Source organism: Schistocerca gregaria, chromosome X (assembly GCF_023897955.1).
Source record: "Schistocerca gregaria isolate iqSchGreg1 chromosome X, iqSchGreg1.2, whole genome shotgun sequence".
NCBI classification, from domain to species: Eukaryota; Metazoa; Arthropoda; class Insecta; order Orthoptera; family Acrididae; genus Schistocerca; species Schistocerca gregaria.
Genome location: NC_064931.1, coordinates 368,675,435 through 368,691,370, shown reverse-complemented (window position 1 = coordinate 368,691,370; position 15,936 = coordinate 368,675,435). Strand labels below are relative to the sequence as shown.

General features: G+C 37.4%; 1 protein-coding gene across 3 annotated transcripts in view; it reads left to right on the top strand.

Moving 5' to 3' along the window:
• Positions 1 to 15,936, top strand: part of LOC126298189 (zinc finger FYVE domain-containing protein 26) — a 381,844-nt gene that overhangs the window by 331,981 nt on the left and 33,927 nt on the right. For all 3 annotated transcript variants that reach the window (XM_049989496.1, XM_049989498.1, XM_049989497.1), the window contains 2 exons: positions 5,820 to 6,109; positions 11,161 to 11,452. In XM_049989496.1, the coding sequence (XP_049845453.1) occupies positions 5,820 to 6,109; positions 11,161 to 11,452 (582 nt within the window). The remainder of the gene's footprint in view (positions 1 to 5,819; positions 6,110 to 11,160; positions 11,453 to 15,936) is intronic.

Below are 15,936 nucleotides of genomic sequence, written 5' to 3'. Positions count from 1 at the left end.
CACATTTATGTTTTGGTGCAGCTGGAAGAAGACCCATAGAGAGGCAGTGATGTGTATAGGAAGATGTTTCCCAGATGGATGTAATTAAGGACATGTCACAGCACTTGGTCCATATCATTCACTGATTTCTGTAAAATTTGATGTAAGCAAAAGTAAAGTGATTCATTAGAGTCAAAATCAGCATCTGAGCCCTTTGGAATGCATGATAAAGCACTGGTGTTGAGGTGTTGTGCCTTGTGGTGATAGAGTATATTGAGTAGTGGAAATTGTTCAACAGAAGAGCTGTTTTTGCAGTAATTGCATTGTATTTTTTCCTTTTTTAATTTTTTAATAAAGCTGACAAATCTGGGTAAATTCATGTATGAATTTGCCGCAATACTTCACCTCGCCTAAAAATGATTATTAAGTCTTTGAGATTTTTCATGACTAAATAGTTTATCAATTGTCACAGTGTGAAGCTGCTGTTGAATAGTACGTGTCCCAGGTACTCCATTGTGGGTTAAAAAAAAGAACATTTCTTCTTATTGCACTTGAGACTCCTGCTTTGAAATGTGTGAAATAAAGATTCAAAATTTTGGAGATGAGTTTTGTGGGATACCCAGTTACAGTGATTCATTGAGGTACTTAACACAGTGCCTACTGTTGTAAATTAATTGCTGAAAGTAATGCTACAGTATCACTATAGCATGTAATTTAGTTTAGTTTCTGTTTCTTGTGTACTTCTGTGAGGAACTGATTTATACTTGTCTTTTTTTACTGTTTAGACTAGTGTGTACTAACTTACTCTTAAGGATTTTTATGCATAAATTTTAGTAAATGTTTTAGTGCAAGGCAACTTTCTCAGGTGGCTTCCTGCTCTCAGAAGCACCATGTCATGTGGATCAGTTTAAATGTCATGTTAGTAAACACATACAGTTTAGATCAGTGCTTTAGAGGTTGTGTATTTATTTCCTGCAGTAGCTTTCATGTAAGCAGATTTTCTATTGAAAGGTTACTGTTAATAAATACACTTTTAGAAAAGAAATTTATTTCTGTTTTAAGAGCTAGTAGATCCCCCGATCCTAGGCCATTGTGAGAACTCCACAGAGCATACTTTAGTGTTTCTTATTCACCTCAGTTATATTTTGTGTACATTCTAACCTCACTAGTGTCACAGTTGGCTAATTTTCTCTTTTATGGGAGTCTGTCTGTACTTTTGCAATTAATCCTTACTGTTTTGTTTCTATTTCTTGAGATCTTATTCAGTTTTTGTAAAGCAGGATATGGACAGGGAATGTGGTCACTGTGAGCAGACACAAGGGGAATTGATTGCTGTTCATAAACAGCTGGAGGCTGTGTTGGCTGTGGTTGACCACCTTCTGGCTGCTGCTTAAAGCTGCAGTGACACCAGGGCTCTGGTGATGAGATCTGCAACACCTTTGGTACTGTTTGTATCCTCTGGTAACTTAGCTGTGTTTATGTCTTCCGATACACATCATCTGACCAGTTCATCTTCAGTTGAGAGAGATTATCAGACACTGATGGGTTCACATGTCACTGGCCAGAAGACAAAAGGGAAATAGCAATTAGGGTGGGAAAGAATGTCAATGTGCACTTGGCATGTTTGCTGGGGTCACATCCAAGGCACAGAGGAGGCTCTACCAGCTGTCGAGTGCACTTGGTGCAGCCTGCTGCAAATAGTGGATCATGTCGGCATGAATGTTGCCTGATGCTTGGGTTCTGAGGCCATCCTCTATCTCTTTCAGCAGATGGCTGATTGGTGAAAGGAACTAGCATCGCACACAGCGTACTATTTCTAGCATTGTATCTATGGTCAATGATTGTACTCTGGTTTGCAGCAGAATAGAAGATATAAACCAGAGTCTCAGATGATTCTATGACAGTATAAGATGTGAATTTCTTGACCTGCGCTCTTGGGTGGAGAATTGTACTGTTCCCCTTAATAGGCCAGATGTGCACTACATGCTGGAAGCAGTTACTAGGGTAGTGGAATATGTGTGGATTAGGGCCGTTGATAAAATATCGATATATCAATAATTTTTCCTAAAATATCATTGGCAATATTTTCTAGCTCAATATAGCATTGGCAATATTTTCTAGCTCAATATAGAAACATCAATATCTAGTTCTGATATTTTTCTTTTATATTATATTTTTTTCCCAATTTTTGATAAATATTTCAAATTGTTTGTTTGAAATTGTAGTAGAACATAGTTTTACTTTCACTGTGTGAAGGAGTCTCACTAGTTTTCGACCTTTCATCACATCCAGTTTTTCTCTTTCACTGTGTGAAGCTAGTACAGGTGGCACAAAGAAACACAAACAAGAAGTCAAATTGCAATCGAGGGGGGAGTGGCGATGGGAGTAGAACAACAAGATTTCTGATGTGAAGAAATAGCACATCAGTTACATTAAAAAGCAATTTTTAGTACAACTAGTGTGCTATTTCTTCACATTGGCACTCTTCAGAAACATTTGCTGAAAATCACAAGCAAAAATTTAAAATACAAGACTGATCTTTGTGGTGGACAGAGATGCATGAGAGGAAATGCTGACATAGTCGGTGCTTGGTGCTACCAACAGAAACTGCAACATTTAACTTCATCACACAATTTGGACACTGCAACTGCTAGGTCACTAGTGTTTGCAGAAAGGAAAAAAAAACAGGGAAGTCAACATGAAGTGTTCCAGGCAAATTCAGTATGTGATGAAACCCAACGATGGACCCACCAGACACTTTTTACTGTGCCACTTATATGCAGTTACAATGGTTAGCAAAGTGGTTATTGCCAAGAGTCAACAAGCATTGTTTTCCTTTCGATTGTCGCTCTAAGTGTGATAAGTAAGCTTTTAGCTTGTTGTTGTATAGGATATATAATAATAAATCAATATTTAAATATGAAGTTCTAAAACTGGCAGTATATTTACAATGTGCAGCTGATATTTTTATATTCTGATATGTCTAAATTTTTTCTGTCAATATACCAATACTTTTTTTCGATATAATGAGGGCCAATAATGATATTTTTTAAAATATTGATATACCAGTTTCCCAGTATTTTTAAAAATATCTACAGTCTTAGTGTGGATGCACATGGGATTTTTTAAAGTTAGAGGAACCCCTCCTTGGGTTCAGAGGTGAATTGCCTGTCAGAATCAAAGATACATCAGCCACAAGTTCTCAGAGAATGCTCATCCTGATAGATCGGATGTAGAAAAGATTAATATGATATTAGTAAACTGCACAAGCATCCAAGGTAAGGTCTAGGAATTAGTACACCTTATTGAAAGCAATAATGTCCATATAGTATCAGGAACAAAAAGTTGATTGAAGCTGTAAGTGAATAGCAGTAAAAAAGTTGAGGTTGGAATATTCATCATAAGGATAGTATATTTATTGCAGTAAAGAATTTGATATTATCTAGTGAGATCATCAGGGATTCCATCTGTGACTTAATCTGGGTGAAGTTCAGCATCAAAGGTCAGTCAAAAACGGTAATCAGATGCTTTTATAGACCACCTTGGTCAGGAGCTGCAGTGGTAGAGTGCTTCAGAGAGAACTGTCAGAATATTGTTAGTAACTTTTTATGATCATGCTGTTGTAATAGGGGGTGACCTCAACTTGCCAGGTATAGATTGGGAGTCATTCTATCAAAAGTAGTACCTAAGACAGGGATTTATGTGACATTTTATAATGTCTTGTCAGAAAATTACTTCAAACAGATAACACAGGCCAATGATGGAAAAACATTTTTCCTGAAAATACCTTTTTCTTATGTTTTTTAGGGTGGGAAATCCAAATATGATACTTAAAAAACTGTATCACCCACCATTTCTTCACATTTTACAGTTAAATGTATTAAATTAAGTGGTTTTTAAAAGAATTTAACAACTTTTGTGTAGTTAAAATGATTTAAAAAGGAGCTCTAATGAATATAGATGACGTTGGTAGCACTGCTAAAAAACATTTGCTGGCAAAAAAAAGGTCGTTTCTATTTTTGTGTTAACAGATTGTGTTTTGTTTGCTGTCAACCTAACTTCACTTTCCCGTTTCCTGTACATGTGCCCAGTACAATGTCTAATTGTGGTTGTAAAAACTCTGATCCCAGTTTTTGTTATATTTGTGGTGAATACCAAAGAAACATTACAGACTTTGTGAAAAAGGTTTATTTATCATACTTTGGATCTAAACTTGATGATCATGGCTGGCTGTTGTTTCCGACCAGTTCTAGGCGCTTCAGTCTGGAACAACGCTGCTGCTACGGTTGCAAGTTCAAATCCTGTCTCGGGCATGGATGTGCGCGATATCCTTACGTTAGTTAGGTTTAAGTAGTTCTAAGTCTAGGGGACTGATGACCTCAGATGTTAAGTCCCTTAGTGCTTGGAGCCATTTGGTGATCAAGATAAATCTTGGGTGCCCCATAAGGTATGTTATGTGTGTGCTGAAGATCTGAGAAAATGGTCCAAAAAGGAGGAAAAAAGCCCTTAGATTTGCTCTTCCTATGATATGGACAGAGACAAGAAATCATTCTGATGATTGTTACTTTTGCAGTGTTGATATTACTGGTCATAATTCAAAAAACTTCCTTGTATGACTTTTCTGGAGATAAAACAACTCGTTATTAGAAATCAGTTTGGCTTTGACAAACACTGACTGTGTGAAACCCAGCTTGATCCATTGGTTCATATGACGCAGAAGGCAGCAGTTAGATGAGCTCAGATTGAGGAGCTCATTTTGAGTTTCTGTTACAGCATGGACCATCAGTTACTGAAAAAAATAAACTGGTGTGCAAATATGCCAAAAGTAACTCATGCATCATTGCTGAGTACTGTGGCTCAGCGAAACTTGGATGGAACATAAAAACAACTGCTGCAGTGTAGTACAGATGATAACTGAAATAAATACCAAGGGAGAGGAACGGAAATGACACTTTTATGCAAAGACAATAATTATGTGAAAGTCAGCACAATTTATGATGAGCCCTTGGACAGTACCAAAGTTGGGGCTTGGTTCTTAATAGAGTATTCAATCACCATGGATGTCAATAGATGCTCTGCAACTCACTACCATGCTGGCCACAATGTTGGTAAGGAGTTCTTTTGATATGGCATTCCATTTTTCCACCAATGCACTTGACATCTCCTGGATGGTCATTGGTGCATGTGGACATGCTGCAGTATGTCTCCCCAATGCGTCCCAAAGATGCTCAATGGGATTTAAGGTTGAGGGGGAGGTTGGGAATGGGCAGGCCAATCTATTCGCCAAATATCTTCTCATTCCTAGAGTTCCTCCAACTGTGACATTAGATGCGGACATGCACTGTCAGTTGTACTATGCAACCATTAGTACTATGTAACCATTAGTACTATGCAACCTTGCTCACACCCCTTACAGTGACCTGTGCCTTGCTGTGTACAGATTTATACTTCAGGATAATTTCACTTAAGATATGTGACAGGAACAGCAGTACATTAGTTCTTTTGGAATGTATTTTTGGTACTGAGACATTTTCCACATCCTCAAGGATCTTCTCGCATACATCTGTGGATCAAGCAGTCTTAATTTTAGCTCCATCTGATTCTCCTCCAGATTATCACTGTAACAGTTCACCTTTATTGCCAAAAGAAGTTTTTCAGTTATAATGGCACAAACTTGCCACCTTGTTGCCCTCCTTTCTTCATCTCTGTCATGAAAGATTTGCCTGTTCAATGATTCATGTGAACTTCAGATTACATTTGTTTGTTAATGAATTTGTCAGATAAATATGTTTAATAATAATTAACTTTATATATATTTCACAAAATTCTTTCTCTTACAGGTTTCTACAAAATGTGGGCTTGATTGTACTGGAGTGTGGGCTGCTTGGGGGAAGGCCAGCCTTCGTGCGGGGTTTTGGAACGATGCACGTGAACATTTTGCCCATTGTTTAAAGGCTGGATCACGACCCCCAAGAGATCCACCTCTGCTTATGGAAATCATCAGTATCCTGGAAGAAGTGTCTCTGGGCCACTCTAATAACTCCTCAGAATCTAGCATCAGACAGTTTCCTGTGGATGACAACTCTGTCTTACATGCTCTTGCATCAGTGGATGACATTTCATCTGGCAGGTAAAATTAGGATTTTACACAATATTTATTCTTATTAAACATCACAAAATGAGGAATATTATATGCATATGTTCTGAAAGCTACAGCCTGAGAAATTTATACAATTAGAGAGACATAGTTCTTCAATTAGAACAAAAATTTCCTGGTTTCATGGGTGCTAAATGGAACTAAGGTAGGTTAAGTCATATGTAACTGATTATGTGAGGAATAAGTATTTTAGTATTCTTGGTTAAGAGAGATGCATTGGGGACATGGTGAGAATGTTAAATAAGTCATGTGGTTGCAGAGAAACTGTTTAACCTGTGAAATCAGACACCAAACACATTAGTGTTATTCTGATTTTCTCCATTGCGCAATTTTTTAAAATCTATGCCTAAATTTGTCTTTTGACTTAAATACTTCTTAGTAACCAGTCTGCTAGCTTATTAGATCTCACAAAACACTGTTTCTTTTTTGCAGTGAATACTATCTTCTTAAAATAGTACATACTCCAAGATATTAGGCCTAAGAATTTTTTCCACAAATAAGTGAAATTCTTTCTTTCTGTGAGTTATTTGACTTACTAAGAATAAACTTTCACAGTTTTTCTCTTAAATACATACCTCTTAAACATACCTTATGGATTACAAGTATTACAGTAAAAACATAATTTACTGTTTCCTATGCACTCAGAGCTGCCAGTTACTATTTTTATAAAAGTAACTGTAGTTACTAATCTAAGAAGATCAATGATATGGTCTTTCTAGGTTAACTTTTAATTAGGATGTACAGCAAAAACAAGACTTTTAAGCTATTTACAATTATACTGTATTTAGTGATAATGATTTATTCAGTAAGATATGGGTTGCAATTGAGAAAAACATATGAACCTTGGACTTTGATGGAACAAAACATGGTGAGCTGTAGGTGAATATTGAGCGTCATGTATCAGCACAATATCAGAGTCTTTCTGATTCTTATGGTATTCATGCAGTGAAATATTGTCATCATTATTACTACACAAACTATTGAAACTGTTTTAAAGAGTAACAGTTGAGGGACAGGAAAAGGTTCAATTCACAAGATTAATACCTCAGGGGAGGAGGGTTGCATTTCCAAGGTGGGTGGGGGGACAGAGAGTGGGTGCTGTGTGGGCAGGGGTTAATAGAGGATAGGGAGCAAGGACAGATATTATATCCTTCAGTGACTCCACCAGTGATTCCTACACCAAAGTTTATCAAGATAACACCACACACTTGCACAAAGAAAACCCCATAGAACATAGAATCACAGGGTTAGAACCAATGGTCTCTGGGGCCACATAAGAAGTCCAGTGCAGCTAGCTCTGACAGATTTGTTTATTTTTCTAATGTTTATTAGCTACAATCCAGATGCTTCTTCCACGAAGAACTACTGTTACAGCTAAGGACTCGGTGCAGTTTTTTGTGATACCTAGCTCCTCATAGTTGTTCATTAATCACTGGATCTGGACTTGGTTCTGTACATTGGACTTGTACTTTATGGAAACTGTTCTTGTCAATTGTGTTCATTAAAAGAGAAGAGTACCTCATCTCTAGAGCTCATGTGCACAACTCACTCTGTCAACATGCCTTGAAGGGTTATTTCAAGCTCAGACTGTCCATGGATTGACATTTTAATGGAAGAATGGTTGTCAGAACAGGAAGTTGCCCATCAAAAGGTGCACACCACAGTGATGCCATTTCATCATTCAACTGCTTACATGAGACACAGAACATGAAAGATCATTATAACATGGTCAATGACACCAGCTGATGATTGGTACCTATATAGTATAGCTTGTATGTACCTTGAGGAGAATGCAACAGAACTGTGCATTTTTGGAAGGAATGACATTATAGTTGTTCTTGTGTCACCAGTGATGCCATGTTTCAAAAAGGACAATTTCCAATGTGATTTCTAGAGTGGTGGTACTGAACCATGATATTTGTGTTATGATCTGAGGACATCCATTAATAGGTGAAATGTACTTTCACACTGAAATTGTTGTTATAGCACAACAGGAGACATTCACAGTCACTGTGTTGTGCAAAGTAGGTTGGCAGAAGAATGCCTGTCTTGAACCTGGATCAGTAGCATCAGGTTCTCTTTACCAACAAGATCAATGCTTGTCTATTGCCTGATTATCATCCTAAAAGAATGTGGAGTCAGATACCAATACAAGTCTCAGGCATGAAGTCCCACGAATTCAGAACTGAGGTGAGTCAGCCACATTTTCTGTCAGTATTGGTCACAGCATCACAAATCTCTCATCACTGTCAAGGCTTTTTTGAGGTCTGCACCCTATTCATATAGAATCCTGTGGCCTATTGTCCAGCCCTACTGTCAATATTTCAGTAATGGGTTTCTCTTTCAAAATGTGATCACACCATGCTCATCTCCTGAAAACTTCCTACAGGAGGCAGGTATCAACAGAAAGGCATGGCTGATGGTATCTGTTGACATGAACCAGACAGAGCATCTTTGGGACCAGTCAAAACTTGCACTGCATCATTTCAGGAATACTTCTCACTCACTGGATGATATCAGGAGGGCTGACTTAGGGGATTGGGACAAACCTGAGCAACAATATCTTGACTACCTTGGGGGCAGCATGCAGAGGAGAGCCAAGGAGAATCCAAGCATGTTTTAATGTATGGAGTTGAGCAACATGGTATTAAATGTCTTGTTTTTGTTATTTTTTGCTTTTATTTTACAGTGAAGTATTTTTTTTTAAATTTCATGAAGTTTATTATGTCATAAGTGCCCCCCCCCCCCTTACATTAACATTTATACAGGTAGTGCAATTTTTTTGAACAGTTTGTTTGAGACATATAATATTATTATAAGGCAGCACAAGAGTGTTTACTCACCAACCAACTGAAACTTGAAGAACAACAGTGTGGCTGTTCATTTGTCAGAAGCAAATGGTGAATAAACAAATTGTACAGAAAGTCAAGCAGGAATAAGTTCATTCCTGATCTGTGATGAGAACAAACACAGCAAAATTAGGGAACATGTCCCAGACTGTCATTACTTTAAACTTTCACAATGTGCATTGTTTCTCTCCCATACCATATTCTCCAAGTCCTTTACAGTCTTCTCCAAGTCCTTTACAGCCTTCTCCTAGTCCTTTACAGTAGCGGGAACCCGACACTGGAATACCCTCCCTCGTTATGTTAGAGAACTTAAAAGCATGTCCAGCTTCAAAAAACAGTTAATGACATATCTACTTAATCAACAGTAATGCCTTCCTCTGTACATGAATGCACTTCACCTCATTACTTCCCTCTTTCCCCCTCCTTAAACCTCAATTCCCCAAAACACGCTAAACTAGTAAACATCTACTTTACAGACATCTGCTCAAACCTTCATTACTATTGCCAATCCTTCTCATGTTTGTCATTATTATTTGATTTTTGTTACTGTTATTATTATTGCTTATTATTGCTTTTATCATAATCTGTATGTATAGCACCTGCTGTAAAAATACTGCCAGCATTTAATTTATTAGGTCTTAATCATGTTTATCATTACATTTTTTTTTACTTTTATTATTATTACTTTTATCATAATGTGTATGTATAGCACCTGTTGTAAAAATACTGCCGCATTTACTTTATTAGGTCTTAGTCACTACTCTTTATTCATATTGTCACTAGAGTAAGCTAATATTCTCATTTAAACTATGTTCATGATGTAACTCTGATGTGTGAAATGCTGCATGTGTGGAACACTGGTCCGATGTAAGAGAGGGCCTGATGGCCCTAATCTGATCAGGTTAAATAAACAAATAAATAAATAAAATAAATATTCAAGATGATTTGTTTGTGTAACATTATACTCATTTCAGATATTGTTTCCCTCTTAAGTTTCAAAGACAGTCTGTATGTCGCAATTGGTATCAAATAATAACTGAATAATACAGTCATCTCTATTATTTACACAGGTACATGCATTATACGATGAAATTGCTTCAGTTTTCTCTCGTGAATGAGTTTGCAAGATAACAAAATAAAGTAGAATGCATAAAATGTAATGAGGAAACTTTTGTTAGTGTTTCCTCTTGTTCAGAGTTGATGTTGTAGAATGTAATATAAACCTTATATTAGCTGAATTGCCATATTTTGAGTTTATTCCCTTGTCTCTTCATTTTTAACCCTTCAAATTATTATATCTTTTCTCTCTGAGATGCTAATCTCACACCATGGAGGACCCTCTACAGAATTTGTAAGGAAAAGTTTGGATGCCATGACAATTAGAGTCAGACTGTGGGGTGTACTTGGGTGGTGTTCACTGCCTACAAAAGTCAGAGATCCATGTTTGAATTGTGTCTAGCACAAAGCTGTAGTTTGTTACACATGGCTATTGTATTGTTGTTACCTTCATAAAACATATTTGATTCTTCTTCCCTTTTTGTACACCTTTTGAACAAAATACTTACCCAGCTTTAAATTATTCCAGCAAATGTGTAATTAATGATGATAGATTTTCAAGTTCCCTACTAGTTTTTTTAGCAACCTTCATGATTCTAAAGTCTGTATGTGTAATTGCATTGTACATTTGCCAATGTTTCGGACTCTGCATGGTACACCACTATAATACTTGTTCTATATGGATATCCAGTTGTGCTATGTAAATAAAAAGAATACAGTCATAAGCTGAGCTTAGTTTAAATATGGTAACTTCAGAGCTCTAGCATGTCCATTTGTCTAATGGTCTGAAGAGTGTTTTTCACATTCCCTTACATAGTTACTTTGAAATGCTACCTTTGTGTTTCAGATTGATATTTATTTCCTGCTCTTCACAATTTAAAGCAATATGTGTCATTATTTTTATTTTTTCACCCCCCCCCCCTCCTCCCTCCCCCTTTTAGTGCAAAAAAAGGGAAGAGGGAGGGGAGAGAGATTCCTTAAGAAGAAGAAGAAGAAGAAGAATTGTTTTCTATGGATAAGAAATCCCATTATTACAAAAGCAAATTAATTGCCATAAAAATGTTTAAAATTTTGAATGACAATGTAACTCAATTTTATTGTTTAATTTTTACTTTACAGGTATATGCTGTCAGCACCTGCCTCAAATACAGTTTTCATTGGCCCCAAAATTGGTCACAAATTCTATGAGGAGAGTATTTTTTACCTTAAACAGTATGGCAGCCATTCTGGTATTATTTCATTCTACCTAAGGCATGATGATGAAACTGCTGCTCTGCGTTACATACAGGAGCAGAAAGTTGATCCTGAGATATTTCTCCACATCATTTACATTCCTAGCCTGCAGAAAGGAACTGTTTCTTCTTTGCATGGTAGAATGGAATGGATGGATAGTTCTTTGTTGCAGTGGAAGGTGAATAGTTCACAGTTCAATTACTCATCAAACTTCATAAATATGCTGCTTAATTGTTTTGTTTGTGTGTTAAGTATTAAGTGAAAATAGTGATTCATTTTTATGAATTATAACCTCATGAGAAAAAACTCAGTGTTTGACAAACATAGAAACGGGAGCACTGGTGACAGGGCTGACTACAACAGAATACACTTTAAAATGTGTCGTCAGCTCTCAGACTCAGAGGTTCCTATTTTGGCACATAAAAGAAAGTTAAGGAGAGAAATGGTATGTAATAGTAAAAAATATTGCGAATAAGTCTGAACCATGAACTGAAAGACAGTCATACTGTAGTGCTTAACACACTGGACTTGCATTTGGAAGGGCAAAGGTTCAAAACCACATCTGGACAACCTGATTTGGGTTTTCTGTGATTTCCCTAAATTCCTTCAGGCAAATGCCAGGATGGTTCCTTTGAAAGGATATGACTGACTTCCTTCCCCTTTCTTACCTAACGTGATGGAACTGGTGATCTTGCTGTTTGGACTCCTCCAACCAACCAACCAGTCGTACTTAATATGTGACTTGAAAAGAAAACAATTGAATATAACAGTTGAAATTCCAATTTTGAGGCAGTTACTAGTGCACCAAGAAGTACATTCTCATATATAGGTAATAATGAGCAATAATGTTTATCTAGGAAGTGTCAAGAAACATGGACTGAAATGGATACCACATGAGCTCAAAAATAAGAATGAAAGTTAAAAATTCATTTAAACAATATATCAGACATAAGGGAAGTTTTGCTCTGCAAAAAAAGTTTTAAATTCACTTGCACATAACTTACTTGCTGCAGTTTTGCCTTGAAAATGACAGGATGGCCACCTGTCAAAATCTCGGCGGTTGTTGATGACACTGACTATATTCCTGTTAGTTATTTGGACACTGTATATGCAGGGAGAAACACAAATCTCAAATAGTTTCCACTTATCAGATGCCAAATCAGGTCTGTTGGAAAACACACAGCACTTTCTGAAATAAATTTAAAAAATGATCCATCATCACAGGGAAGAGTGTCATCAACTGACCCCCTCTTTTAGTCAAGTTGTACATAAATTTCTTTTCTCCCCAGTTCAGTTCAGAACATCCTCATTAGTTTTACAACATTTAAAATATTAGCTGAAATTCATATTACAGAATACTAATGATAAATAACTGATGCTAATTTGTTGAACAAAGATAATAACTAAAGTGAAAGAAGATCACCGGGTACAGATAGGGAAAAAAGACAAATAAAGATGGAGAACAAATTTCAAATGTGAGGACAGGCAAAAGCAGGAAAAAATGTAACAATTAATGCGTAGAAAACATGTCATTCAGATGTTGGGTGAGATTCTTCTTAACACTCCTCATGTCAACCCTTTCTTATGTGAGACTCATCATGGGACTTGAAAATGCAGAAGGTAAATGAAAAATAAGAGGGCAGGAAACGTGTAAGATGAATGAGAAACTCTATACATCATGTGGCAAGTGCCTGATGTAGTTCAAGGCCTTTGATAGGAAGGAGGCTCCAAATTATGTGAGAGATGAAGTAAGCAACCAGATCCCTGTTGCAGCATGCCCATCACAAGTACATTGAATGTTATATATTTAGACAGTTTCTTTGTAGCCATTCACTCCAACAGATAGCTCTGAAAAGGTCAAACTAGTAGCAGATCACTCACATAACTTGTAGGTGATTTAATGAATCACAGACGTATCTGTAAATTTCATCTTTCTCTTGATTCTGTATATTTAGTCAGTAGGGAGGCAGGGTAAAGTGGCCCTAGTAGAGCACATGGTGCAAATTTTGCAACAGCTTGCTCATTTGAGTAAACTCTATGGGATAAAATAACTTGAATGTGTTTTCCATTGTTTTTAACATACATGTTATGAAATTTGGGTGAATAGTGAAGGAAGATTGAAATACACTACTGGCCATTAAAACTGCTACACCAAGAAGAAATGCAGATGATAAATGGGTATTCATTGGACAAATATATTATACTAGAACTGACATGTGATTACATTTTCATGCAGTTTGGGTGCATAGATCCTGAGAAATCAGAGTACATAGGACAATCACCTCTGGCCATAATAATGGCCTTCATATTCCTGCGCATAGAGTCAAACAGAGCTTGAATGGTGTGTACAGGTACAGCTGCCCATGTAGCTTCAACACGATACCACAGTTCATCAAAAGTAGTGACTGGTGTATTGTGACAAGCCAGTTGCTCAGCCACCACTGACTAGACATTTTCAATTGGTGAGAGATCTGGAGAATGTGCTGGCCAGGGCAGCAGTTGAACATTTTCTGTATCCAGAAAGGCACGTACAGGACCTGCAACATGTGCTCGTGCATTATTCTGCTAAAATGTAGGGTTTCGCAGGGATCGAATGAGGGTAGAGCCACAGGTTGTAACACATCTGAAATGTAACGTCCACTGTTCAAAGTGCCGTCAATGTGAACAAGAGGTGACCGAGATGTGTAACCAATGGCACCCCATACCATCACGCCAGGTTATACACCAGTATGGCGATGACAAATACACGCTTCCAATGTGCATTCAACCCAGATGTGACCTTCATGATGCTGTAAACAGAACCTGGATTCATCCGAAAAAATGACGTTTTGCTATTCGTGCACCCAGGTTCGTCATTTAGTACACCATCGCAGGCACTCCTGTCTGTGATGCAGCGTTAGGGTTAAGCACAGCCATGGTCTCCGAGCTGATAGTCCATGCTAAACGTTATCAAACTGTTTGTTGTCTTTAAAACGTCCCCATCTGTTGACTCATGGATCGAGACATAGCTGCATGATCTGTTAATAGCTATGCAGATAAGATGCCTGTCATCTCGACTGCTAGTGCTACGAGGCCGTTGGGATCCAGCATGGCATTCTGTATTACCCTCTTGAACCCACTGATTCCATATTCTGCTAACAGTCATTGGATCTCAACCAACACGAGCAGCAATATCACGATAGGGTAAACCGCAATCGCAATAGGCTACAATCTGACCTTTATCAAAGTCGTAAATGTGATGGTACGCATTTCTTCTCCTTACATGAGGCATCAAAACAATGTTTCACCAAGCGATGCCGGTCAAATGCTGCTTGTGTATGAGAAAGTGTATGAGAAATCGGTTGGAAACTTTCCTCATGTCAGCACGTTGTAGGTGTCGTCACTGTTGCCAACCATGTGTGAATGCTCTGAAAAGCTAATCATTTGCATATCACAGCGTCTTCTTCCTGTCGGTTAAATTTCACGTCTGTAGCATGTCATCTTCGTGGTGTAGCAATTTTAATGGCCAGTAGTGTATAAGTAGTGTTGACATTATCCTCAGTATAGGAGATGATTGTTAAATTCCAGTTCAGAGTGAATGGTATGATAAGCTGAAGAGTTTCTTCTTGCAAGACAAATCTAGCATGGCCTTCTTTCTATCAAAAGAATTTTGATAACTATGTCGGATTTCAAATTTTTCTACCTGTCCAGACTTCTAACTGTGAGAGATTGTAAGTCATGCTTCAATTCCTGGAGCTGTCCCTTTTGAAACAGTGCAACTAAACAATTCTAATATAGAATTGATGCTGTAATTTGAATATTGGAGTCAGTTACCTTTTGTCAACACAGTGCTGAAGAGATGTGTTAATGGATCTCCAGGCCACAGTATATATGAGAAAACATTTCACAACTGACAGCTATCTCCACACTTCAATCACAATCTTGTCAACAGAAATGAGGAACACAGTGGCCCACTGTATTTTGTGGAGCCAACATGGATCACAACAATCAAAACATAAAACACTCATTGATTTTGACTGGACCATCAGGGAGCATTTGACACACAACTTTCCAGTGAGCACTAGAGATCAGCTCTATTGATAAAAACTACTATCAGTAAATTGTTAAGGTGCATCTTTTTCTCAAAATGTCATTATTGTTGTAAAGTGAAAGGATGTCAGAAAATATTTAAAACATCTTCGTACTGAAAGCCTTCTCGTGGAGAATGCTATTTCTAATAAGATAATCATCCAAACAAAAAATACATGTTGAGAAGAATACTAAGCTGCAGTAGAGTTGCACAATACCTGTGCCTATTTCAAGGGTCTCCTGGTGTATAGCAAATAGACACGACTGTAGACTTGCAGAAAGTATTGGGAATGAGGGCGTCTATAATGCATAATAAGAAAAGTCAATAATGAACTAGCAAAATCAGCTGTTCTTCCAAAATATATAGATACAGGAGATATTCATCTTAAGATGGAACCATGCATTTCCAACCAAATGAGGAGCTTCGAATCCAGAAATGTAGCTATAGCACTGATTTCCAAAGGAGTCTGTCATAATCAGTAATGAAGTGGCTACACTGTGTTGAAGCAAATGAAAGGTATAAATCACTGGGGTTTCCAGCAATTGTACCATCTTTTCTGTAAGTCCTGAAGAAGCCAGTAAGAAAAACAAACA